The following is a 25,054-nucleotide window of genomic DNA, read 5'->3' on the forward strand; positions in this document are numbered from 1 at the left end:
AAACATCCTGGATCAGCCCTGACAGATGGGCCAGTGACTACAGCGCTAAGCTCCAGTGGGCGGAGCGCATCATCGTCACATTAGGGGATTTTCCTCTCTTGCCATGACTTAACACTGACCAGACTGCCACCTCTTTAAATGCTGGAACGCAATGTGAAGAGGACATCTCAAGCTGATGGTCCACTTTAAGACGTTCCATATGATCAGTCAAAGGAAGTGTTTGAATTCTGAATGAGAAGTATTTACGCCGGTGCAGAGAGAGCTCTGACGTAATGACCGGAAATACAATCCCTGTTAATCCCTTTTTCTCAGAGTTGCAGGAGAACGAAACAAACCAAAAAGGGCAGTGTTTGGGTGAACTCATTTGTTTGGCCGTACAGTGCTGACACACTGTCTTGTTTCAGGATAAGACTTTGGGAAGCCGGTCAGACACAGGACTTTGGAAGGATCTTTTTTAAGACAGCATTAGCGAGTGATTTTCACAGCACGGCTTTGAGCAACTGCAGTACAATCCATTAGAGGATGACCTTTTCTATTAATGCATCAGCCTTTCATAGACACAAATAAAAAAAAAGAATAAGTACAACAATCCTCTGGCGGGGGAGAAAAAACATCCCTCTGAAGTGAAGGTGAATGGACAGAGAGCCAGAGATTGCGACAGATTAAAAGCTGGTAAATCCTAAATGAAGCGACAGATAAGGGATGGAAGGAGCGATGTGGAGAAGGAGGTCAGGCTCTGTAAGCGTGCCATGAGACTGACTGGGGCAGCAGTTTGGCCTCGGAGGGGTCAGTACAACCACTACAACCAGGGCCGGGCTGCTGACACAGATTTGCACCGTGGCATGTAGTGAATCCACATTGTACTAATCACAGATTTGGGATTAGTTTGACAGAGAACATGAAAGAAAGATGCCAGTGGTCAGAGAGAAAGCAACATTTACCACCAGGACCGCTTGTCTGGAATTCTGCTGAAAAAAGGATATTTTTGCATTAAAACACGATTACATTTGATAAATTACTGACTTTTTTCTTTTCAGGATAAAAACTAATTTTATTTAATAGAACATGCAAATGGAGCTATGTCTTCCTTAAAAACTTCCATTTGCCCACATGAAGAACCTTCACCACCACTGGAAAAGCTGATAAAAATAAAAGACCTTGCTGTTTTGTTGCCTGTAAGCTTCAAGAATAAAAAGTAAAGTTAAAAAAATTAAATAAATGCATGTTAATCTCAGTAGATTTGTTTCGATATGGATATCAGTATCGATACCAGAATCGTTATTGGCTTGGAATAATGCCTTAAAAGGCCAGTTCCCCCGATTTTTAACCTCAGTCCTATCATGCTATTATGTGGAGCTAATGCCATTATGATAGAAAAAAAATAGCAATTTGGCTCTGTGCCACTTCTCCAATGGGCCCTGGAAAACCTCCACCAGACTATGTGAAACGCGTCATCTGGCGGAGGCCAGGGAGCTAAACTACACCTCCTCAATCTAGGACGCCCGCCTCCGAAGTCATGTCTCGTTAAAAATCCTCAGGTTTGAAATGTAGACTGCAGACCTGAAGATTTTTTTAGAAGATCCACCAGTATATTCCCGTCATATTTCGGATTCTGTACCGCTCTGAGCCATTGCCTGCAGCGATCAATGTCCTTGACAGTAAAAGCGTCTCTCGCTGGGCCGTTCCTTTCAGAGGGAGGAGCGCTATGCATGCTGGGTGTTGTAGGAATGTAGAATGAAACCACAAGCTGTATACAACGTTCTCCACAGCTATGGCGCCAATTTCCAATATCATTGCTTCTATCTATTACAGAGAACACCAGCTTTGACTGACAGTGCCTTTTTCCTTTAAAGTGTGGTACCATAATTTAATAAAATTAAATCAAGTTAGTCAAAATTTGTAAATGTCAACAATCCATGTTTTTCCACCAATAAGTACTTTTGAAATCCCGCTGGTATCAGAGGGGTTCTCAGTATCTGCAAATACTCAAGATAACGTATCGGAATGAGTTGATATCTGGAAGACAAAATAAAGCGTTTCCATGACAATGTGATATCAAGCAATTCTCATTTATTTTTAATTTTTACCAAACAAACATAGAAATATCTTCTGTATCTTCTCAATAAACAAAATCATTCACATAACTGCTTCCTAGAGACAAGTATATAAATACATTGATTGAATCTTAATCATCAGTAAAAATGAAACAAAAGAGGGCGCCTGAAGCCACATATTGTTTTGTTCTACCAGGTCTACCAAACACTATGCATCAATACCATCTGATAAACACCTCGATTCTCTAAAGCGCTCTGCCTACCAACACAATCCTGTAAATGTCCGCTAAATTTGAGGCCCACAGAAAAGCTGCAATTCGTCTCATTAAAAAAAGCTAGTCCAGGAACAAGTACTAACAGTTAAAGCAAGAGATCGGTCATTTAATTTCATGTACACAAGTACTATTATCAAAGACATGCAAGATGAAATTACTTTCTGACATCAAAACTTGCAATTGGATGGAAACTATAAAAAGGATGCCAATGCACTTTCTATACAACTACAGGTTAAGGCAATGGAATTAAATTCCTTTTATATATGTATAATATGTGTAAATGTGTGTGTCTTGTTTTAAACCAACTTTGATGTAAAATTAAAGCTGCTCCATTTCATATTTCTGTGTATTCATTCTCAATTCATGTCAACCCCTAAACCACCAAAATCATGAATCCTGGAAGTCAGGTGCGAACCTAAAAAGTTACACGTTTCACATTCCAAAAAAGGTAGTAAAAAACAATTCATTGACATCAAAAAGGAACTCATTACTGCCTTTTGCACAGTGCAATCACAGAACTGGAAAAAGCCCTTACAATCTGTACATATGGCATGGCTTTTTCAAGCACAAAAACTGGAAGGAAAATGCTTTAAAAAAATCATAAGAGTGCAAAAAGGACGATTAAGTCTCTAGAAAATCAACGCACGCTTTAGTCAGGTAAAAACAGACACACTCAGAATGATAAAAGTAGAGACACAATAGTTATCAGTGCTACTGATTTATGGGATAAACCCCACTACATCTTTACTTCACATTACAGTGCCACCTGGTGATTCAAACTCGTAACTGTGCTCTCTACAACACAACGGTTATCAACAGCTCCGAATGAACAGTGAGAATCTGTTTACAGCGGCCAAATTTCAAACTGAGCGACATCTTTGAAAAAAAGTATCTGATCTCATCCACAAACTGCACAGACAGATTTTTGTATTTAAATAATAGACTTGGGATGATATCACTGTAAGGGTTAGGCGAACCAATTAACACTCACTGTAATTTGTAGGCTGAAAGAGTCAAAGGTTGCTGTTGTCATTTCTTTTGCCCGCACTGGTCATGCAGTGATATCACTGTAGAGTGAATACACTGTAAGAAACATGATACAAAATCCATTTATACTGTCCAAAAAGGAATAAGTAATATAAGGCTTCAGCAGTCAGAGAATAGCGATATAATTAGGGCTCCATTATCTTGATAAAAAGATGTCCCTCATATCTCAGCATGAAAGCAGTCAGGGACAAATAATGAGGGAGTTTGGTGCTCAAAGGAGAATACCCATCAATGTGGCTAACACAAACTTAGCTAAACCCTCGTATTAGCTTTAGTTGAACTTAAGAATTCATTTTTGAACAAAACAAGTCATGATTTTTGCAGCGTATTTCTCACATTGTAGATGCACTTCATGGCCAAAATGGAGAGTAGGAGGTGATTAAAACAATCCTTAAAGCCGCTGGAAACCCCAAACTTTCTAAATATGCATTTTAGGGTCTTTCGCACGTTATAGTAAGCATCTTAAAAGTATAGAAATTAGTTTCAATCCAAATTCGAATTACAGTCATTAAAGTTTAATGGGGTTTGGTTATGCTTGAATATTAATAGCAAAAATTACGCAGTTGATTCAGCAAACACATCATAAGATTAGTCACACGGCAGCTATTCAGCTATTTACAGCTAGCGTGAGCATCAGCCGCAGAGGTTTATGTAATATACCATTAAGGACTTCACAATGCAAATAGTCACATGCGCTGTTGCTGTGTGCCGAGCCAGGGAGACGTCAATCAATAACGCCATCTGCTGCACCGACGTTTTTTGAAATTGTCTTAGCAGCAGCTAGAGCCGTTTTCTGATCTTGGTTTAATAAACGCTCAGTTTTACTCTGATTTTTGTTGATACTTAACGAGACTCTCAGAGTTGATATCTTACTGCATTTTGACCATTTCCAGCCCAATTTCCAAAGGCTTTAAGGCTTTCAGTGTACATATGGGTATTTCATTGTTGTACTGAGACAGACTTGAAGGAAATCTGAACCTATCCTGATGTGAGACCCGCCTTAAACACACTTCAGTAATTGCAAAAGGGGCATCAGCATGGTGAACAAATAAAAAGTGCAATATTCTGGGGAGTAAAAATGTCTGTTTGTCTTGTTGTGTACATTTTCATATTAGAAAAAAAATGAAAATAAAACCTTTTATGTATTTAATACCAAGTTATGGTGTTTTTGGGTGAACCATAGTTCACCCAAAAATACCACAACTTGAACTATAGATGGGGAAAAAACACTTTTGATACCATAAAAAATAATTACACAAACATGTACCTCCACTGCCCCCACCGAACCTGAAACTCCACCCTGGTTGCAGTGTAGCAAATAGTGCAAATTAGTTAAGATTTCAGTCCACAGGACTGCATTTCAGAACTATGTTTGGCCAAGCAGATAACATCCCCTGCTTGATTCCTCTTTGTTTCAGTAACTGATAAACCGTTGATGATCTCTGATCTCTGCAAGAAGCTCTGTACCTGGTAATTATTGCATGTGACACGTTTAACAATCATTTGCATATGCTTTGTATGGACCTGCGATGTGACTCTAGGTTTCCCTTCGGACCTTTTTCTTCTGGGCGGGCTTCGGAGGCTCCACAGTCGGTTCGGGCTTCTCTAGAAGTGGATGAAGAGGAAAAAGTATTTAAATATTGAAATAGTCTTTAAACACATGTTTCCTCTCCGTGAGTAAAAACAGTTGAACTGTTGAAACTTACTCTGAGAAGAGGATACGGTGGGATTCTGCTTTTTGGAGGCCAGCACAGGAAGCTCTTGGGGTTTGGTAGCTGTTTCAACCAGGGGTGGTGTGCTCACCGTCTACAATCAAACAATTCAATGACATCATCAAAACAGGGACAGTCTTTGGTCCAAAATATCAATCTGTCTGGTTAATGTTTTTTCTTGCCTTAGCCTCAGATGAAGACTCTTCTTCAGTTTTCTTCTTCTTTTTCCTCTTCTTCTTTGACTTGGCTGCCCCATCGGCGGGATCCTCAGCGTCCTTCTCATCCTCCGACACCTGCAATATTGAAGGTAACAAGGTCAAGGTAACAGTGATGTCCATGGCAGAGAGAGATCAGGGTGTATTTTCAGGGTTGAGCAAAAAAAGAATAAAATATAAGAATAACCAAAGAGGATCATTCTGTTGTGGCAAAGTGTTGAACATCTTGGCTTTTGTGTTGCTTCCTTACTGATATACAAAATAAAATACATGGCAATAAAAAGGCCCCTTAAGGCCTTTAATGGGGATGTCTAACAGAAGGAATTGGCAGAAAGTAAGTGGCACCTTGTGGGAAACAGGCTGTTCCTTTCGTGGAGGTGCTGGTGTCAGCAACACAGGAGGCTCCTCATAGTTTCCCCAATGCTCCACTGGGGCATTCCAGTCGGAGCTGGGGTCCGTTGATGCTGTTCCATCTGAAAAAAGAAGAAAAAACACATAACAGGAAGGAAAAATTCAAACGTATGTGCATGTCTACGAATGGATACTCGAGATCAATCAAAACGGATGTATTAAAGATTTGTGGTGACATTTAAATCTCACAAAGTCATTTGCAGCTTTCATTTGTCTTTTGGAAATGTCTGCCAGTTATGTACAAGGTTGTTTCATGCAAAATGGGTTGTTGAAATACTCACTGAATCCAGACCATTCATCATTAACCTCAGGGCTGCTCGCCCACTGAAGCTCCATTGAATTTGGTATTGGGTCTAAAAATAGATGAGGATGAATGACAGGGAGTGGGAGGTAAAAAGAATAAGTTAATTAGAAATTAGGGCTAAAAAAAAACCAAACCAAAACACTGAAAGCTCTTGCTGTAAAGTAGAAAAATGAAATTGGACGTTCTTGTAATCTAACATTCTGGAAGTAAAGTCTGGTAAGCCGGCAGTTTATCACAATACCAACCTGTGGTGTTTCGTCCCAGCATGGAGAAGGACACAGGGTTCAGGTCGGTCTTCATCCGGCCATCGATGCCACTCCAAGCTGTTGACGAGAGCACACAGAAACACAGATTATGGATTTCTAGTTGAAAAGCTAATATGGCAACATCAGGCTTTTATAAGGTGACATTACCTAATATTTTAATTTTAGTTGTGCCCTTTTTCATTTCCTTTACGTAACAGCTGCTGTGTTAACACTAAATTATTTGACAGTCATGACAAGGACAGGGCCTTTGCCAAAAGACAACCGCTCACAGCCAGCAGTGGATTTAATTTTAGCCTTTAAATAATAACACTGCTTGCTTACATATCCACTATCCAATAATGTTAGCTCATAACAATTTTCAGTGCATTACCAGTTCTGCCCAGCAGCTCAGTTAGACAGTGTTTAAAATTATCATTATCTGAGTTAATTTTAAACCAAAGAAGTATCATCTTGCAATTTTTCTTCCATTATTTTTAACTATGGAAAATTCTGAAAATGTTGTGTTGACAGAAATGACATTGTGTAGTGAAATCTCTGATCACACAGCAAATCTTAATACGGTTATATGAATAATAAGGACTACAAGTCCTACACTATTGTGGATGTGACTTCTAAATCCCTGCTGTTTACCATCCGCATTTTAGATCCTGCTGTGTTGTGATGTAAAAGGATCTGTCCAGATCAAGGTGTTACCTTGCGTGTCCTGAGCCCAGGACTGACGCTTAGGTGGGGCCCTGAAGTGTGTAGCCGTGGAGACGGAACTCCACTTGGTGCCCTCCATCGCACCCATCTGACCTTGGATCATATCAGTCCAGCCTCCACCATTGACTGAAGGCTCCTCTCTCCAGCCGGAAGACACTGAGACAGTAAAAACACATTGGGGAAGACCACTTAGACTGGCAGTGCTGTCAAGCAGGGACAAATCTTTAGTGCAGCATGTTAGGTATTTTTAGAGATAAGACCAATGTCATCTGATTTTGAAAACTTTATTTTTACAGGCTTGTTTAGTTATCAGAACAAAGGAGACATCTTTATGTATTTCCTCTATCTTGTGTTGATGTTAGATACACGTTTAATCTAGAAAATGAAGAAAAACAAAAAGGGAAAAGCAAGCTGTTAAACTACTGCCGTCCTACAACATAATTGTTTAAGTTTGTCTTTACCAGTTCCACTGGACGCTTCCCCCTTTCCGGTGGTTCTTGAATGCATTGACTCTGAAACCACATGGGAGGAAAACTATGCTTCAGTAACATTCTTGTTTAAGCATGAGTGAACTATGCAAATCTAGGTGACACATACACTTTTCTACATGTTGAAGAGTCACACTTTTATTTACAGGCCAAAGCCTTACACGGCTTCTCAAGATTTTAGTGTCACATCAAACTCCATCTTAATAACATTTGCTAGATGATTACCATGGTTTCCTCTGCTCTTCTTGGTAGGTGCTGTTGCTACAGGAGCCTCCACGTTGGTCTTAGGGGCATCCACCCCTCCTGGGCTGCCAGAGTCCTCAGGGCCCTTGTCCTTTCTCCGCTGCTGCTTCTTCTCTCGGTTACTGACTTTGGTCTCCCATGCTCCTGGTGAACACACGAAAAACATGGTTAGTTAACTCTGTGTGTGCAAGGCAATGATATATAGGTATTAAACATAGTTGATTGTGGATAAACTTTGTTTATTTTACAAAAAGGCTGACTAGAGCAGAAAAACTGAATGTGAGGCTAAGAAAATTGGAGAGGTCAAGTAGGCTGTAAATTTATATATATAAAAAAAAGTTTTACCGTCATCGGGTTCCTTCCCAACATTTGTAGACACATGCTGGACTGGTTTCACATCTGCCTTGGTTTTCTTCTTGTTCTTTTTTACCTGCACTGGGGCCAGTACCTCATGCACCTGTGGACAGAGGGGGAAAAAAAGTATTCTTGTCTTGAAAGGACATGCCATGCTGGCAAATATGAAAACAGGTTTGAGCAGTATTTTACAAATAAAAAAACTGTACCTTAATGTTTCAAGACAACTGAGTAAGACTTGTAAAACTTGTTAAACCTTTTATGTTGGAAGTAGATGCTGAAACATACCTTCTCAGGTTTGATTAGCACAGCAAGTCTGGAAACAGCCTCAGCCACTTTAACTTCCTCCTCAGGTCCAATCACTGGTTGTCCATTGGATTGAGTCCTCTGAGAGACGGAAGATGGAAATTAAATAAACAAGATTAATCTGTACACCATATTAGGGTTTTCATTATCCATTATCCAACAGCACGTTAACATCTCTGTACACTGTAATGGCACATTAACAACCTATAAATGTAATTGCACATTTACAACTGTGAAGACTGTATGTAGTTGTACTTTTCAGATAGACGTTAGTTTTATATTTTATGTTTACTGGAGTCGGTTTACTTTTCAGATCGACGTTAGTTCAAACAGCAGAATAACGGTCGGTAGTTTTCAAAAGGAAACATGAACTTCAATTTCCAATATTACCATCCATTGGTGTTTAATTAACTATACCATGCTTAGTGAAACTGGAATACAGAGACTTTCGTCTATGAATTAAATGTGTATCATAGTCCTCAACTTATGTTGCTGAAATATTGACGTTGCTGACGATAGAACAGCTTTACCCCATAGAAGCAAAACGTGTTCGTAAATGTTTATGACACGTCATCTTCCTTTTATAAGTACAGTATATTAATCTGAAATGTGAAGGCAATAAGCAACTAATGTTTCAGGTGTTATCTAAAAAGTTCAGCTAAGGGTTGGCTAACGCTAATGTTTTAACGAGCTAACATTAACTGTCATACGTGGCTTGACAGCTAGCGTCACACACAGCTAGTTAGCTAGCATCCTGTGCTAAACATGACACCGTTATTCGTAATTTGTACTACCTGGTTTATTCTAGTCATTTCGAAAGTGGAGCACATGCTTGTCCCTAAATAGATTTATCTATATTGAGTGGACAGCGTGGGTCCCCACGCTAACGTTAGTTAATATAAGTCAAGATGTATAAGGTACCAAACAAGCTAAAGTCAACTAACGTTAACCTTAACGGCTTCTGTTGGTCAAATAACAATGGGGTTAAATATAGCCATTAGCCACCGCTAATGGAGTGAACACTTACGTATAGCATTAGCTTAATCGTTTCTAGACACACCAATGAATGGAAATAACTAAACGTTATTTGTGACCCAGTTGCTTTTTAATGCCGCCTAAAGTACCTTTTCAGTCGTTTTCTTCTTGTTTCGCTTCTTCTGCTCCTCTGGTTTGGAAGTTTTAGCCACATTGGCCTTGTCAGGCTCAACGCTGCCCTGGGTGATCGGGGATCCCCGCTTTTTCCTGACAAACAGACCGCCACAGAGAGCGGCCCAGGACACACAGAGGAGCAGCAGCATACCCACAGCAGCCGTGGACAGGATCACCCACGTCGGGTACAGCTCGGGCTTTAGACCCATATCTATTCCATACTGGGTCCTAACATATTCATTTCCCAAAGACAGGACCTCCTTCAAACGGGTGGAAATCAGTTCGGCTTTTTCCAACGCCAAACCTTTCATGTCTCCAGCCATGTTTCGAAAACACTAACTGTTAGCTCAAAGCTAACTGTTAACAATCATTGTCAGCATCCGTGTGCTCACGGAGGAGTGGCTAATCTGATGTGACTGTTGGGAGAAATCCTATTTAAACTGATTTCGCAGTAAACACTGCTTTATTCTGCCCGTTAGAAACTAAAATTGAAATAGAAAAATATAAAATTATTTGTTGGATTCGCTGATATGTAGGTCACGTGTTAAACCATGTCTGTAGTCGCCCACATTTTAAAATAAACAGACCTATTTTCAATTTGAAGGGTCTCTGGTGACTTTCAGAATACATGTATGACCACCAATAACGATGAAATGGTTTCCTGCGGGAATTTTATGTCATAGTTGTAATAAATAAAGCATTGCTGAATATCCATACATTTTCATATAAATATATTATTGATGAATCAGAGAAGAGAACAGAGCACTTAGATGACCTGATAGCACTGTGCAGATTGCTTGTAAATTTGCATATGATCCGATGTCCTCTAAACAATACTTTCAGTTGAAGTGTTAAGTAAAAATTAAATGTAGTAAGGATGATTTAACTCACTGATGCGATTCACAGATAAACCTGTAAGGTTATAGAAAAACTGAAGTGGTGTCTAGATAAGTAATCTCAACTGTATAACAGAGGGTTTATTTCAGCTCCTGTTATCTGGTTGGGACACAGTACATTTTGAATTGAGAATTAAACGCAAAACAGCTAAAACTTTGGATTATTTCAACATCACTTTCCTTGCTGTACCAGTACAAAAATATTTACTGAAAACAAACTACATGTGCCTCACCATGTCATCTTGAGAAGCATATTTCAGTTTAAAACACTTCTAGCCGGATACTTCTGTTTCAAGTCATGATTTTCTTAAAATAAATTAGAATACATTGCTTTAAAGAGATTATGATTACATTTAAATACAATTGAAATAAAATTTGTATGTATAGTGTTGATAGGTTATGTAGCTGAAAGTATACAGATTTACTGTAGTAGTCAACTATAAAAAAAACAACTGGAATAAAACAATTAGGATTATAAGAACCATAGCACAAATGATTAAATAGCCTTATTACCAAATAGATAAATTAGCATGAGCTAAGAGGAAAACAGCCGAATAAAGACATTATACTGATTTGAAAAAACACTTTATTGTACATTAAAAATGACAAAGGTTTTAAACTAATCACTATAGAAACAAGCAGCCAGAATTTCCCACTGGGTAAAATATATTCTTGATATTAACCGTCTTGACATGTCCATAATGATCATTTCTATCAACGTACTTATTACAATTCATAAACAAATCTTAGGTTTTTTATCTGTTATGAAGTTTGTAGAAGTTAAAAATAGCCATTAACAGCACTTTAAGAGGCTATTTGTTCTTCTTATTTCATTTTGCAGGCCATACTGACTCCAAACTAACTCAAGCAGTACATCTCAAACCCTACTGCCAAAAAGTTGTACATGGTTGTTGAGAAGTGCAGCTTTAACCAGTCAATCATTCTTTTGTTCTTTGTAATGCCATGATAGTAATTTAACAGCATTTTAGACATTTTTTTTGTAAATTGATTAAAACAAAACAAAGAAATAAATAGGTGACATGTAACTTAATATGTAACAGTATTTCTTTTTAGTTTTAGAAATCGGCATCCAGAGTGAATTCACAGTCCATCATGCTTGACATAACTCCAAATCTCTGGTACTCTGCCACTCGTTTCTCAAAGAAGTTGGTTTTCCCCTCTAGTGAAATGGACTCCATGAAGTCAAATGGATTTTCTGCATTGTATACCTTGGATTAAAGGAGAGAAAAAATTACACCAAAATTGCAAACAGTTCCTATAAATATGACTTATCGACACCTGTTAATGTTATTTAATCTTTAGGCAAAACATGTGTCGAGCATGTGCTATAAGGGTAAAATAATTTTAATGAGACTTTAATTTTTTCACTTTAACAAAACAGCAACCATTTAACTTATTATTATATCTAGTTATTGATCAATTAAAATTACCTTGGTCTGTCCGAGGTCAATGAGAAGCCGGTCGGCCACAAACTCAATGTACTGCTTCATCAGACCACTGTTGATTCCAATGAGATCCACTGGCAAAGCCTCCGTCAAAAACTCCTGCAACCCCCAACATTATATGTTAATGTACAGTATATAAACAACTATTATATTATTATTAAGTGGAAAAGACGATAGATGGTTAAATTACTTTTAATTCATTACAATGGTAGTTAATTTAGAGAAAACAAAAAGAAAAAAACAAGCCAAGCATATTCCCTCTAACAGCGGCTGACCTGCTCAATGCTGACAGCTTTGGTGATAATGTCCGTCACACGGTCATCTGATGGCTTCTTCAGTAGGTAGCTGTACAGCAGGCAGGCAAAGTTACAGTGCAGGCCCTAAGAAACACATAGATACATGTCAGAATAACCGATAGTTGAAAAAAATGTGATAACCAAAAATAAGCACATCAATATAATTTATAATATTCTATTCCGAAATTGGAGCTCCTTTTGTGAATTCATCTCACCTCATCCCGGCTTATCAGCTCGTTGGAGTAAGTAAGGCCAGGCATCAGTCCTCTCTTCTTGAGCCAATAGATGGCTGCAAACGAGCCAGAGAAGAAGATGCCCTCCACTGCTGCGAAGGCAACAATCCGCTCTCCTGAGGAAAGTAAGTGTGTAAAAGCTACTTTTAATAACAGGTAAATGGAGAACTCCTGTGGCTGAGGTGCACTTAATAATATGTGATCTTCCTTACCAAATGTGGATTTGCTGTCATTTATCCACTTTAGGGCCCAGTCTGCTTTTCGCTTCACACAAGGCATCGTCTGAATGGCATTGAATAAGTAGTCTCTGAAACACACAATAATAAGCACTTTATATTACTAGCTCTATACAAATACAGTCCCTGTGAAAAGTATCCCTTCTTTAGTATCAGTAAATTAAATTTAAAATAAAATTACTTTATGGTAAACAATATGAATTAAAAAATGACAAGTAAACAATTCATATTAATAATATAAATTCTGTCTTTCTAGTCTGTATCTACATCAAAGCAGCTGCAGCTGGGAATGCAACAGATATCACCACAGAATTCAGTTGACTGTGTCTTTGATCAGCAGGTGCAAATCTTCAAATTTGTTTGGTACGTTACAAGATTTTATACGCGGGCAGAATTTATCTGTATGTGGTTATGCAGTTGCTCCAAATGCACTGAGGCACAGGCACATACGCTTTTCCATCTTATTTTAACAATCTGTCACAAATATTTATTCTAGGTGGATCCAACAATTTGGATAAATCAAGTTTTTCTAGCTTAAATTGCCTAAAAAACAACAAAAACACAAATATACTAACCTTTCCTTCAGGTCCCTGATGTAAGTGTTTATGAGCATGCTGTACATCTCTGAGTGAACAGTCTCTATAAGAATCTGGAAGCTGTAGAAGGAGCGAGCTTCAGGGACCTGCACTTCCTGGCAGAACCTCTGCACCTGTTAGATGAAGCAGAAAAACAAAAATTTAACCTCAACGTGATACCAGTGGTCATTGAGTGTGACAACTGACTCTAATAAGGTAATAACACAAGTTCAAGTGAGGCTACCATTTATGCACGCTATTAGAAACCTCAGTTATAACGTTTGGTTGTGTCTTTATAAAAGTAATACGATGTTGTAATAGCTTGCAAGGTTGACAGTTTTGCAAGTGACCCCTCTCACCAGATTCTCGTTGACGATACCATCGCTTGCAGCAAAGAAGGCTAGGATGTGGGAGATGAAGTGTTTCTCCTCAGGCTTCAAACGGTCCCAATGTGGCAAGTCTTTGGATAGATCAACCTGAACGACATGAAATCAGCAGTACAACTTTCTGTCCCGTGAATGGCGAAATGCAATCAGAGTCAAATTAAATGTGTAGCAAGTCAACTGCTTTCAAGACATCATGGCTGAACTTCACCACTATGGAACTTACATTAAATACACAGATTGCAAATACATATGGTGGGTAAAACAGAATAATCATCAAACAACTGTAATACATTCTTGGTAAGTGAAACGGACACCTACCTCCTCCACCGTCCAGAATGAGGCCTGTGCCTGCTTGTACATCTTCCAGATGTCCGGGTACTGAACGGGAAAGATGACAAACCGCCTGGGGTTTTCTCGGAGCAAAGGTTCATCCTCTGTTTCAGAACCATTTCTGCAGTCTGGGTCTTTATCTTTGAAGCCATTCTACAAAGAACCAACAGTGAATACGTAAGCAAACATATTTTAACCTCACATTTAGTATGGTATGTTGTCTGGTTTGTATTAATAACCGAACTCCTGTACCTTTAAAAATACAACAGGCCACTGCGCTTGCGCATATCTCTTAGCATCCAAAAACAAAGGATATGTGACATTTTAAGGTACTATTTAAGCTCGATTCGTTGTTTATGAAAGTTATTTTCATAGTTTGTAATTATCTTACAACGTAACATCGACAATTGTACAAAATTTAACTTATGGTTGTTGTTTTACGGCAACCTACGCCACTGAAAGTTAGCTTATAGTGACACTACACAAGGAAAAAGGGGCTGTTAAAAGACAGAGAACACGTTTGGCCGATTTCTATACGGAAATATTTTACATACTCAAAACTACTACGTCAAGCGACGCTGAAACGCCTCCATTTGTCCGGAGGATCGGTTGAAACACTGTGAATAACGATTCACAAGCTAGTAAAATGATTACTTGAGCGACAGCCCCGTGTTTATTGGACTCACCTCTTCACTCAAGTGATCAGATTGGCGATTTATATTCACGAGGTCCATTTCCCGAGAAAGCTTAGTTTATTCACCGTCGATGTCATTGAATAAGGTTCGAGCTGGTACTCCGTGCCATAACCTTGTGTGAGTGCGGCTGTAGCTATGTTGGTTAAACCACTGAAACGGTCACCCACACAGATGGGTTTAGCGCCTCTAGCGCTCATACATGAAATGTCTCATTACAAAACCACATTGTTTAAATGATTAAATTACCTGAAACTTACTGTATGAATAGACTCTCACTCTCTGCTGTGACCTACTCATTTAAATCTCAGTACTAGTCATCATACTGCAGTCTTGGCCCTACGGAAAATAACAGTAAATTAGAAGACACAACCCTTTGGCGAATAAAGAAAGAAGGAACAGAAAAGAATAAATTCAGACTAATAAACTTGTTTATTGAACAGGAATGTTATTTAACATATGACATCTCTAATACAAATAGCATGCTTATAGATGTATTGTAAACATGGGAATACTTGTGTTTTCAATGACAGCATGGCTATGGTATGAATTCAAAGCTGGATGTCAATGTGTGAAAGCTGATCAAACCGGCTACACTGGTATGTTGTGTATCCCCAACCGGAACACATCGTTCGTGCAGGCCCACGCGCAGTTTTGGGACTTGAGCATAAACACTTGATGAAAGGCCATTGGTAGATCTTCATCAACCTGTTGGAGAAAAGAGTTTTAATAAAGAGGAGGGAGTTTGAGCCGTTGGCAATTAGTAATTAAAATCAGATTGAACAGATGCAGAGGGTGTTTAATAAAGAGGAGGGCAAAGAGCAGAAAAGACAAGGTTGAAGCTTTTATGTCTTTGGATCTGGGAAGTGTACCACAAATCGAGATAAGTGTATCAGCCAGCTGTCGTTGGGCTTAAGTTTGTGGCTTCAGGATGGTAGCTCACTTTTAACAGGAGTAGATCAACAGAAAACCTGCTCCAGACCAGGTAAACCCCTAAGGATAAGCTCTTAACCAGTCAACGGCCTAACCACCGACCAATCAGATTACCGGGAAAACGACAGTCATCATTCCTACAGGGTTCTGACAGGGACAAAAGTACAGGTGATAAAGAGCAGTAAATGTTTTATAGGAGAGCACAATCATTTTGCTGTTCTAGTTTTTGCATGTGTCCAACTGGTCTTAAAAGAGAGATTCTAATAAACAGAGGGGCAATTTTCCACAGTTAATACACAATGAGGATTAAAGCTGTTTTTTTCTTTTATTGGTTCATCAGGCAAAAAAAACCCTTAAATAATTCCGCCATAGTTAAGGCATGTATAACATTCCCCACAGCTGTGTATACCTAACTTGAACATTTGAAAGCTGTTGCTAGTGTTTTTAAAGCCTCCCACCACTGTAGATGATGTATTTAATCTTGTTCAATTTCCCTTCTTTTCAAATTTCATCTTATTGAATATCAAATACTTCCTTCAAGCTTCTATTAGGCTGTTAAAACCTGGTATTCTCATGCGTTCTGGGTGATCTGATCACAAGTGGACAGCTCAAGGTACGGCTGTTCACACCTTACGTTTCCAAGCACCTCCAACGACCACATGTGATGGGATCACACATCCCCGTTATGTGTGCAAACATGTAGACTCAACCATCTGCATATGCCTTTAAAAATCATCTAAAAATCTGTCATGCAGACACGTAGTGAAGAGGGAGAGCTGCGCTATCGTGGACGAGCAACAGAGAGAGAGAGAGCGTGTGATTACAGACTGAAATGACTTAGTTTGATCATGAAGCCTGGTTTTCCTCTACAGCTCTTCACATTCTTGGAATAACATGATAAATAAAAATATGTCTGCCAGAGGAATGTGGACAAATGTGTCCCAGAACCCGGGTCGGGTCTCGATGTGTCCTCAATCCGTGCCATGTGTGTACGACTAAAGGCTGTCCACTTGTGATTTAATCACTCAGTCAGAACACATATTGATACCAGGTGTAAACAGGGCTCATGTTGTTGTTGTTGTTGCTTGTAAGAAACACCTTTTCAAATGAACACATCCATCGCTGGTATGAAAAACACAGTGTTAACACACCCAGTTTGTGATCAGCTATCCAGCTTCCTGATACCAGTTGTACAGGATGACCAATGTAAGGCCCAGTTAACCCAATGAGAGCTGGACTAAGATGAACTTGCTTTGTGAGACAGGCCTGCCCATGAGGTTGCTAAGAAAGATCTTACCTGTAATTGTCCAAACACCATGATGAGGATACAGCTGTCTATCGTGGGTTGGAAGTCTTGTTCTGTGATAATGTGCTTTATACGCTTGAAAGGCAGGCTCTGTGGATTGGGAACAAATGTATGAATCAAATATTCAATAGAACACGTTATATTGTTTGCTTACAATAACTTATGGTGTATCAGGGCGGCGGGGGATGATAAAAAAAGCTCAAAGATAGCTCTGGATTCAGGCTTCACTTCTTACTGTTGACTGTGAGCATTAAAGCTGGCAAGTCAAAGCTGTTCAAATTAGCTTTACAAGTCTTTGCTTTACAAGTATAAAAGCATATCAATAATTTTGTTTAGTTGATGTTGGTGATGTTGAAAAGCAGCATGTCTGTCGTTCATTCTGACCCACAGTGAGATTTTGCTATTGAGTAGATTTGGTTTATAAAAGATGCTTAGCAAAGCAAAACAGTAAACAAAATACCCACACATACACACCAGGAATGGTCTGACAAATCGACCACCATGCTTAACTTTATGTCTTTTACGGCTCGCTCCACAACAATGGGAAAAAAATACATTAAAAAACAAAAAGCTCCGGCACTCACAGGATCAAGTAAAACTGACTTTAATGTGGGTCTCAATAAAGTCAGTTTTACTTGGTCCTGTGAGAGCCGGAGCTTTTTGTTTTTTCTGGATTTAATTTTCTGCCGTGCCCCTGAAACGATACTTTGTAACTTTTTTTTGGAGTTGTGCGCGCTGCCACTGCTGTATCAAAAAAAAAATACATTGCAACATCTTTATCCGCTAAAAAATTACAGAAAATGATACCAGATATTAGTTAAGTTTCTGTCTATTTTCTTCAAACAAAACAACGCCCCCTCCACCACCTACTTTTACTCAATTGCTTCAGCACTCTGCCAGTGACTCTGACACAAACATGGAAACCTAGATTACAGCTGGAGCGACTCATTTCTTAATAAACTTAACAAATAGGCTTGTGTGTCAGAGTTGGATTACTTAAATGTCATCTACCCTTTCTAACGATGTTCAAGTGTGTGTTTAATTTGTTCAACCAGCACCGTGACAGCAACTTTTTGAAACAAAAGCTCAGCGTCTTGTACTGCCCGTGAGTCACACATCCCTACACTTAACTGAGGTGCAACTGCAGACACTAAAGGATACAATCCGGTCGTTGAACCGTCTGCATATATACCCACAGTGTAAACCAGCACTGGGAGAAGGTGCTGATGATAATGGGAAGATGTGCACTGAAAAGCAGCCTCCAACATCTAAATGCCTGCCTTAAGAGTCCAGGGAATATTTTTTTCTTTGTTGCTACTTTCCTCTTCGGGAAGCCTACTTTTTCTCCATATATTTGTGTATTGCAATTGATATAAACTAAAAAAAGAAGAGATACTTACGGCTAATTTAGCAGCAATTGCTTCTCTTCCTTGAAATGGAGCTCCTTCCCACGTCAAACAGGCCTCAGCAGACTAAGAAAGAAGAGTTTTTATTTTTGGTGCAGGCACATTTTTTTAAAAGACATACTTTAAAGCATTTGCAACAGTAAATTCAACTACAAGTGCAAAGTGTGATGGATCAGAGGAGGCAATAATGGAATGGACACTCAACAAACTTACATATAGGTTACCCAGTTCCATCCTGTTGGTGTTGTCAAACTGGTTGTAATATGCCTGAACAAAGCCCTCCCCAATCTTTTGCCATATTTCTTTCTCGCCAGCCATTTGTGAAGCTTGAAATCTGTAAAAAGAGACCGGTCTCATCAAACATACAGAAAATTGTAGGCTTGTCTATAGCATAATTGTCTTCTACTACCTCTAAAAATTCAACATATCAAGTAAAAATAAGGCAAGTAAGGATTAAATCAACGCTGTATGGATGAATGAAATAGGGCCAACAATTTAACTAAGTAAGAAGGTACTAACAGAGAAGGCTTGTAGGATAATTTCCATCAATTCTACTAGTTACACAATCATAACAACTTTATTCATAATAGCAGATTGAGGTCTAGATTTGTTTTGATGAAATCCATCCAGAAAAAAAGACGTGTGTAGATGAAGCCAAGGGTGGATTGAAACGTAAGACCAATACAGCGCAATATAGATGTAAATAGAGAGAAGGAAAACCGTGTGACCTCCCCTAAGTGTTGTTTTATTTTCATGAATGTCAAAGTCCTCCATTTGTTGTAGCGATCAGAAAGATCGCACCATTGACAACCACTACATACAAACTTTTATTTCTTGTTCGTGTCAGGACAATCCGAGGTATAACGTAATGTTTTTGTACCGTTAATAAATATCTTGCGGACGTTAGCGGAGGCTAGAGACTAGAAAAAGCTTCAGGTCCATCAGAAGTTACAACCGAGCCAGTCTGGGGCTTGTACGGGTAAGCTACAGCAGCTACTGTTAAACAGTGAACTATAAACACACTCATGTCCACAGCTCAACATCGAGAGCCACCGCCATAACTTATCCAGTAACGGAACTTTTGGCTAGCATTAGCGTTAGCACACACACACTGGCTCCTCCAGGAACTGTTTGAATCATCTTTGTCTAAAATGTATCTCCGTTATACTCGTTTCTACAAAACCGTTATAGCAAAACTGGTTGTAGTACTTTGTTGCCGAGAAGCAATTGACTCAAATAGAGTACTTTACCATGTCCGTACATTTTTGCTTACTTTTTCAATCAACGGGCGAGCCAGCGTGGAGAAAAATCCAGTCAAACCGAGGCTGGTGCGGTTCCCGCTTCCTCTGAGGTATGACACACTTATGACGTCGCATGCAGACAGACCAATGAAAGACACTAGTTTTGTTAGGTTTTCGCCCTGAGTGAAGCCTGTCAGGAGCTCTTCCGCCGCGACTATGTACCACCTCCAACCACAGTAATGCCCCCAACATCAATACCACTATAAAGGTCGTTGGACATTAGAACTGTCAATCTTGGTAAAGTAGGCGGGATTTGCGGGAAAACACAGTGAGATTGGCTGCCTGGAATACTGAACTCAGGGAAAAGGCTAACAAGCTTTTACAGGAGGTAAACTACACCAAAAAAACACAACAAAAACACTTTTCTCAAATAATTCTTTAATTATCATTTTAAAAACATGAACAGAAAATACCTTGTAAATGAAAAATATGTATTTAAAACTACTTTGGCAAATAATAGATATAACAATAGATGATAGCTGTGTCTAATTTTACATCTTCTTGAATGGGTTAGGGCCACATCACATTTCAAAAGTACAGATGTTTCCCAAAGATAAGTTCAGAGGTTGTAAAACTCAATCACAGCTCCACCCCTCGCTTCAATTTTGATTCAACGTAGTCTCATTAACCAAAACAATTCATTTATAGTGTGCTTTTTTTGAAAAGGTGCTATGAAAGATGTAGCCCCATATCAACGAGGCAACTGTCATACATAGCCTGTAACAATAGGCTTTAAGTATAGTGAATATTTTGAAATGGAAGACATAAAATGCTTTTCAGGGTGAGATCAATTTTGTTTTGGGGAGAGTTATGAGACATTAGATACTCATATTAATAACTATTATTCATAACAGCGTGCAGGTCTTTACAAACACCATGAAATGTAATATATAAAAAAGCTGGGTTAATTCTTGAATATGAAATACATCTGAAGATCTTTAGAGCTCTTCCTATTGTACCGTCTTTACAGTGTCCTATTGGCAAGTTGGATGACTCTGTCCTCCTGACAAATCCAACATCTGACATTGTTTTCTTCACAAATTGTGAAACCAGACTGACAGAAATAAGACCCATTTAGGCACTTATAAAAATCATTTTGCTACAGTTCAGTGCTTGTTGCTGTCAGTAAAATGACACTCAAAATGCAGAACGTCTTCACACACTTGTCTTCCAGTGACTTGTTCAAAAAGGCTACTATTGCTTGTTTGAGGCCACTGCACCAATAGTTCCTCTTGCAATGGATGGCAGTTAAAGTTCTCTCTATAGATTCACCAAACAGGCCTCTGAGGTTAGAACCAAGTTTTGTCTTAAATGCTAAAGTGTGTCACTGCTCTGGCTGTGATGGGAAATAATCGTCTGTCCGGAATACGGTGGGGATCTCTTGACGCTGATGTGGTGCTGGTCTTCTTGGACTGGCTGGTTTCTGTAAGTAAATAAACACAAATGAATCTTAGTCATCCAATAGCACTGCCTTGAACAGAATGACATGTTAATGTGCAGGATTTTAAATGTTCATTGGGAAATAGGTTCGACTCTCTTTACAGCTTCTTTCTTGTTAGTACTAGATCAAATTAACTGCATAGATTAAGAGTAAGAGAATTGCAAATTCACAAGAACATGGCATAGCTCTCACATTTAAGAAGCCTGGGACACTCATTGTGCGAAGGATCTTCTTAAAAGCACCCGGTAGTGTTCCTAGTTCTCCTTCTGCTTGTGTGACCTGCTCCTCCATTGCATTAACATTGGCTCCCACCATCTTTACAAAGGCCTGCAGGCAGAGCAAGAAGAATAAAGCAGGACTCGGTAAAAAAAAACCTCTTTAAACATTAATTGAGACAAACTCCATGCAAGACAATTCAACATCACACTGATAAAATTTTAAGATTTCAAAGGCCCATGCATGCATCGTCTTATTGGTGCAGGCAAAGGATCTTTGATCTTTGTCAAAAAGTAGAATCAAACGTTTAAAAGCAAATAATATAACAGAGAAATATCACGTCACTGAAAACATTTTGTGAATGTCACAGAGACAGCTCCTTCATGAGGAAGAGACAAGTTCCTCTTATAGTTATGGTCTTTTGCTTATGGTTATTATATGTCTGTTTTGGATTGTATCTCCAGCAGTTACACGGTTAATGAGAAGCAGAATTAGGAGTGAAAACGGAAGAATTTATGTTGCTTAGTTAGTAACCGCCAGATTTCAGAGCAAGACTTCTCCTTGAGCGAGACTTCTGTTTCTGGTTACACAAAAAGGATCTTACTCTAAAAAAAAAAGGATGATCTTTGCAGGGATAATTTCCGTAATGTTGTCAGACACCTGGAGTAACAACCTTAGCCTGTCAGTGGCAAAAACAAGCACTTTCAGTGGACGTACTTTGATTGGGTACAATTGCCCAAGGGGATTATGTTGCAGCCATTGCGGCCGTATCGCGGCTATGGCAGAGGCTATCTACTGGACCGATTCCAAAAGTTTTTGTACCTATGAGTCATTTTGACACCCGAATTTGTAGAATAGAGCCAAGGTTTAAAAATACAGAATTTCTTCTTTAATCATTTATACAAACATTGCAAATAACCCTGCATCAAACCCACATCTGATAAAAAAAAGTAGAAACCTATTTAACCTTGTGCCACATACCTCTAACTTATCGATCCTTCTGTATATTTGTCTCATTTCATCAGACTTCTGTTGGATTTGAGGTAGGTTTTCATTCACTATCTGGGAGGTATCATTACGGATCTAGAAGAAAAACAGAAGAGAGACATATTTACATGCAGAGAAAATGCATTCATAGCTTCTTACGGTGTAATAGTCCAAATTAGCTTACCATATCCAGCATTCCTACAAACTCATCTACTCTCGTCAGCATTTCTTCCAAGCTCTTCTCCAAGCACAGGATCTAGAGATAACAGTATCAAAAGAGAAGGCGGTGAAAAAAGTTACCTACACATTTACTACATCACATGAAAAGAGCACGTCTAGGACCTATGCAACCTTTCTTTTCACTTTCAGTCCCACACACTCTTCAAACTGTAATTGAATTAAATGCATTTTGACCGAGAACGAACCAAAGGGTCAAAACACAGGGGCCTTTGTTTTCCTATAGAGCCAACTGGCTAGCTAAGCTTCTTCCAAAATTGCCTTGTATCACGCATTTCCACTTAATGTCAACTCAGGACTTGGGTATCCAGTCTGTCGAGCATAATTAAAGTAAAGTAAAGAAATGAAGTCAGTTCCTACAAAACACTCTCCCTAAGCTGAGAACAGGGATTTTTTTGGTGTTGGCATTTAGAATAACCAACTCTGTACCTTCGCACTTCTCTGTTTGTTATAGTATGTTAGTTTGGTATGATCGTTTGGGACAAGAAAACAAACACATGGACTGAAGTTATTTAGTCTTAAAACATAAATTGGATCACTTTAGAAAGGACCCCAAACTCCACAACAGACCAATTAACTTAATTAAATTTGGACTTTTGAATTGGAATAACATAATTAGGTTGTAAAGCATAGTATAGAGATTTAACTCTTCATTTCCTGACAATGGGTATACTTAAATTCAAATGGATAGCACTAAATCACATCATTATTACATTTTTATGCACAGACTTTACTGCGGTCAACCTAAAATTAAAGGCAAAATGCAAAACACTCAACTCAGTGATTACAGAAGATTATAACTGCGCAGCAGGAAGAGCATACCAAGGCACACATGACATCAACATACTTTTTTACTTTGGAAATGGTTTAAAATACTGCTTTACGAAGACTGCGCTGTACTCCCCACGAGTGCTAAACAGAACTTGAAGAGTGAATTATGACTAGTTTGGAAGTAATACATACAAACTTTAGGACTTTGACTTGACATGGGTCTTCCTAGTGAACTCGACCCAGTGGCGACAAGCCAATCATGTCACGACTTCAGTGTCGCTTAGCAACCACTCGACTTAGCCGTTGGTCAGAGCTGCATTGCTCGTTAGCTTAAAGATTTATTAGCCAAGTATACTGCAGTAAAACCTTTGTGTACTTAGCTACATCTGGTTCATAAACAAAGAGCTAGCTTAGGTTAACTTAGCTCGTTCGTTGGTACGTTAAGTTGTTTTGAAAGACTTTGTGGCTCGATTGTGTAAAAGCCACAAGCACAAACCTCTTCTCCAGCTGTCGCCCTGATGTAGGCGGAGTAGCTGAGGGCGGTGTGTCTCAGTATTTCGTCGTCCTGCTCCGGGTAGTGCTGGTCGGTGGTCCCGGGCTCTGCTGCTTCGTTGTGGCTGGGGCTTTGAGGGATAACGTTAGCTGCTGCGCCAAAGCTGGGACTCTGCGACACGGTACCACTGCTGAGAATTTCGCTCACCATGGACAAACTGCTCGCACTCTGGGAGACGATGCCGCTGTCTCTGCTTATCTCAGCGCTGGACTCCTCCAGGGGGGACAGGAGGCCCACTCTGTCCACTCGATGAAGGTCCATGTCTGTCGCCTGTCTTTCTGATCTACTGCCGTGTTTTGCCCTGTCAAATGACTGGATCACGTGTGTTGTGCAGTCTATGGTGGCTCACAAGGGTCAAACAGTATAGTGCGCAATAAATAAATAAATTTTATCTTTAATCTTTTACCTTTTAGCAGAATTTGAAATATACGTTAAATGAATGTTCAATACATTTTTAATTGAAGTCAAAGACAATCACAAAAACGGCAATATACACCTGCAATCCCATTTTTCTTTTTTTTCTTTTTTTCAAAAATGGTCTTTGAAGCAAGCCCTTGTTGTAAATGAATTATTAGAGTGTCAAAAAAATAAAAAATAAAATAAAGAAGACAGTCACAAAATTATGGTAACGTGTCTGGTAGTTTGGAAAAAATATTTTTGTGCCATTATTAAAAATCTTGGCTTTCAAATAACAAGCATTTAACATTAACATTAACAGTGATTCTAAAAGTGGGGTCCGCAAAAATAATTATAATAAATTATCAAATTGTACTGTATCATTAAAAACTTCATGTCTATGAGGACCATTTGCACCAATGAAACACGCATATTTTGTCCATTACTCCCACCCACATTAGCTTTGGACCAATTGAAACTGATATGATTGTGACACATCAAGTCTATCACTCAATGCACTCAGGTTGCAACGAACAGTTCTTGCAGCTGTCTTGCAACTGTCAATTCTCTGAAACCTTTTAAGATCAATTACTTGAAAAGTATTAAGCTGTCAAGTTGAGTCCACAAGCAATTTGAATAAAATGACCCTCTGTTTTATAAATGGTATTAACATGATTCAAACTGAAATGTTTTTCAGTTTATCACTATGAACAGGTCTGAAGTATTTAGGTTTTACAATAAAAATAGTTTCAATGGCATCTAAGAGTGCAAATGGTAGTAAGCATATGCTTAATCAGTGTTACGATTATGAGGGGGTCCTTTCCTTGAGGGAAAAATGTTCTCCCCTGTAAGGGGTCCCTGGCCCCAAAAA

General features: G+C 39.0%; 4 protein-coding genes across 5 annotated transcripts; all 4 read right to left on the bottom strand.

Moving 5' to 3' along the window:
* Positions 1 to 2,396: 2,396 nt before the first annotated feature.
* On the bottom strand, positions 2,397 to 9,887 carry mtdha (metadherin a). The gene is made up of 12 exons (XM_069681914.1): positions 9,502 to 9,887; positions 8,360 to 8,458; positions 8,063 to 8,174; positions 7,700 to 7,861; positions 7,448 to 7,498; positions 6,978 to 7,142; positions 6,264 to 6,341; positions 5,996 to 6,067; positions 5,649 to 5,776; positions 5,271 to 5,381; positions 5,083 to 5,182; positions 2,397 to 4,981 (listed from the first exon to the last, which is right to left on the bottom strand). The coding sequence occupies exons 1-12, from the start codon at positions 9,847 to 9,849 to the stop codon at positions 4,914 to 4,916; spliced, it is 1,494 nt and encodes a 497-aa protein (XP_069538015.1). The 5' UTR covers positions 9,850 to 9,887; the 3' UTR covers positions 2,397 to 4,913.
* A 1,125-nt stretch (positions 9,888 to 11,012) lies between these two features.
* Positions 11,013 to 14,796, bottom strand: rrm2b (ribonucleotide reductase M2 b). The gene is made up of 9 exons (XM_069681392.1): positions 14,631 to 14,796; positions 13,933 to 14,097; positions 13,588 to 13,704; positions 13,229 to 13,362; positions 12,630 to 12,724; positions 12,400 to 12,533; positions 12,164 to 12,268; positions 11,874 to 11,987; positions 11,013 to 11,651 (listed from the first exon to the last, which is right to left on the bottom strand). Exons 1-9 carry the CDS (start codon positions 14,676 to 14,678, stop codon positions 11,499 to 11,501), a joined length of 1,065 nt encoding a protein of 354 aa, XP_069537493.1. The 5' UTR covers positions 14,679 to 14,796; the 3' UTR covers positions 11,013 to 11,498.
* A 253-nt stretch (positions 14,797 to 15,049) lies between these two features.
* On the bottom strand, positions 15,050 to 19,633 carry LOC138609003 (nuclear transport factor 2-like). Of its 2 annotated transcripts, none has more exons than XM_069681607.1 (5): positions 19,555 to 19,633; positions 18,495 to 18,615; positions 18,276 to 18,347; positions 16,867 to 16,965; positions 15,050 to 15,344 (listed from the first exon to the last, which is right to left on the bottom strand). In XM_069681607.1, exons 2-5 carry the CDS (start codon positions 18,597 to 18,599, stop codon positions 15,228 to 15,230), a joined length of 393 nt encoding a protein of 130 aa, XP_069537708.1. In that variant the 5' UTR covers positions 18,600 to 18,615; positions 19,555 to 19,633; the 3' UTR covers positions 15,050 to 15,227. The 2 variants fall into 2 exon arrangements, with proteins under 2 accessions (XP_069537708.1, XP_069537709.1); XM_069681608.1 differs by having other exon boundaries at positions 19,543 to 19,614.
* A 352-nt stretch (positions 19,634 to 19,985) lies between these two features.
* On the bottom strand, positions 19,986 to 24,075 carry bloc1s4 (biogenesis of lysosomal organelles complex-1, subunit 4, cappuccino). The gene is made up of 5 exons (XM_069681734.1): positions 23,731 to 24,075; positions 22,411 to 22,482; positions 22,221 to 22,322; positions 21,216 to 21,350; positions 19,986 to 21,005 (listed from the first exon to the last, which is right to left on the bottom strand). The coding sequence occupies exons 1-5, from the start codon at positions 24,046 to 24,048 to the stop codon at positions 20,907 to 20,909; spliced, it is 726 nt and encodes a 241-aa protein (XP_069537835.1). The 5' UTR covers positions 24,049 to 24,075; the 3' UTR covers positions 19,986 to 20,906.
* Positions 24,076 to 25,054: the final 979 nt, after the last annotated feature.

Source organism: Semicossyphus pulcher, unplaced genomic scaffold (genome assembly GCF_022749685.1).
Source record: "Semicossyphus pulcher isolate SPU_LCO1_2020_fin unplaced genomic scaffold, fSemPul1.0.p SCAF_5, whole genome shotgun sequence".
Taxonomy (NCBI): Eukaryota; Metazoa; Chordata; class Actinopteri; order Labriformes; family Labridae; genus Semicossyphus; species Semicossyphus pulcher.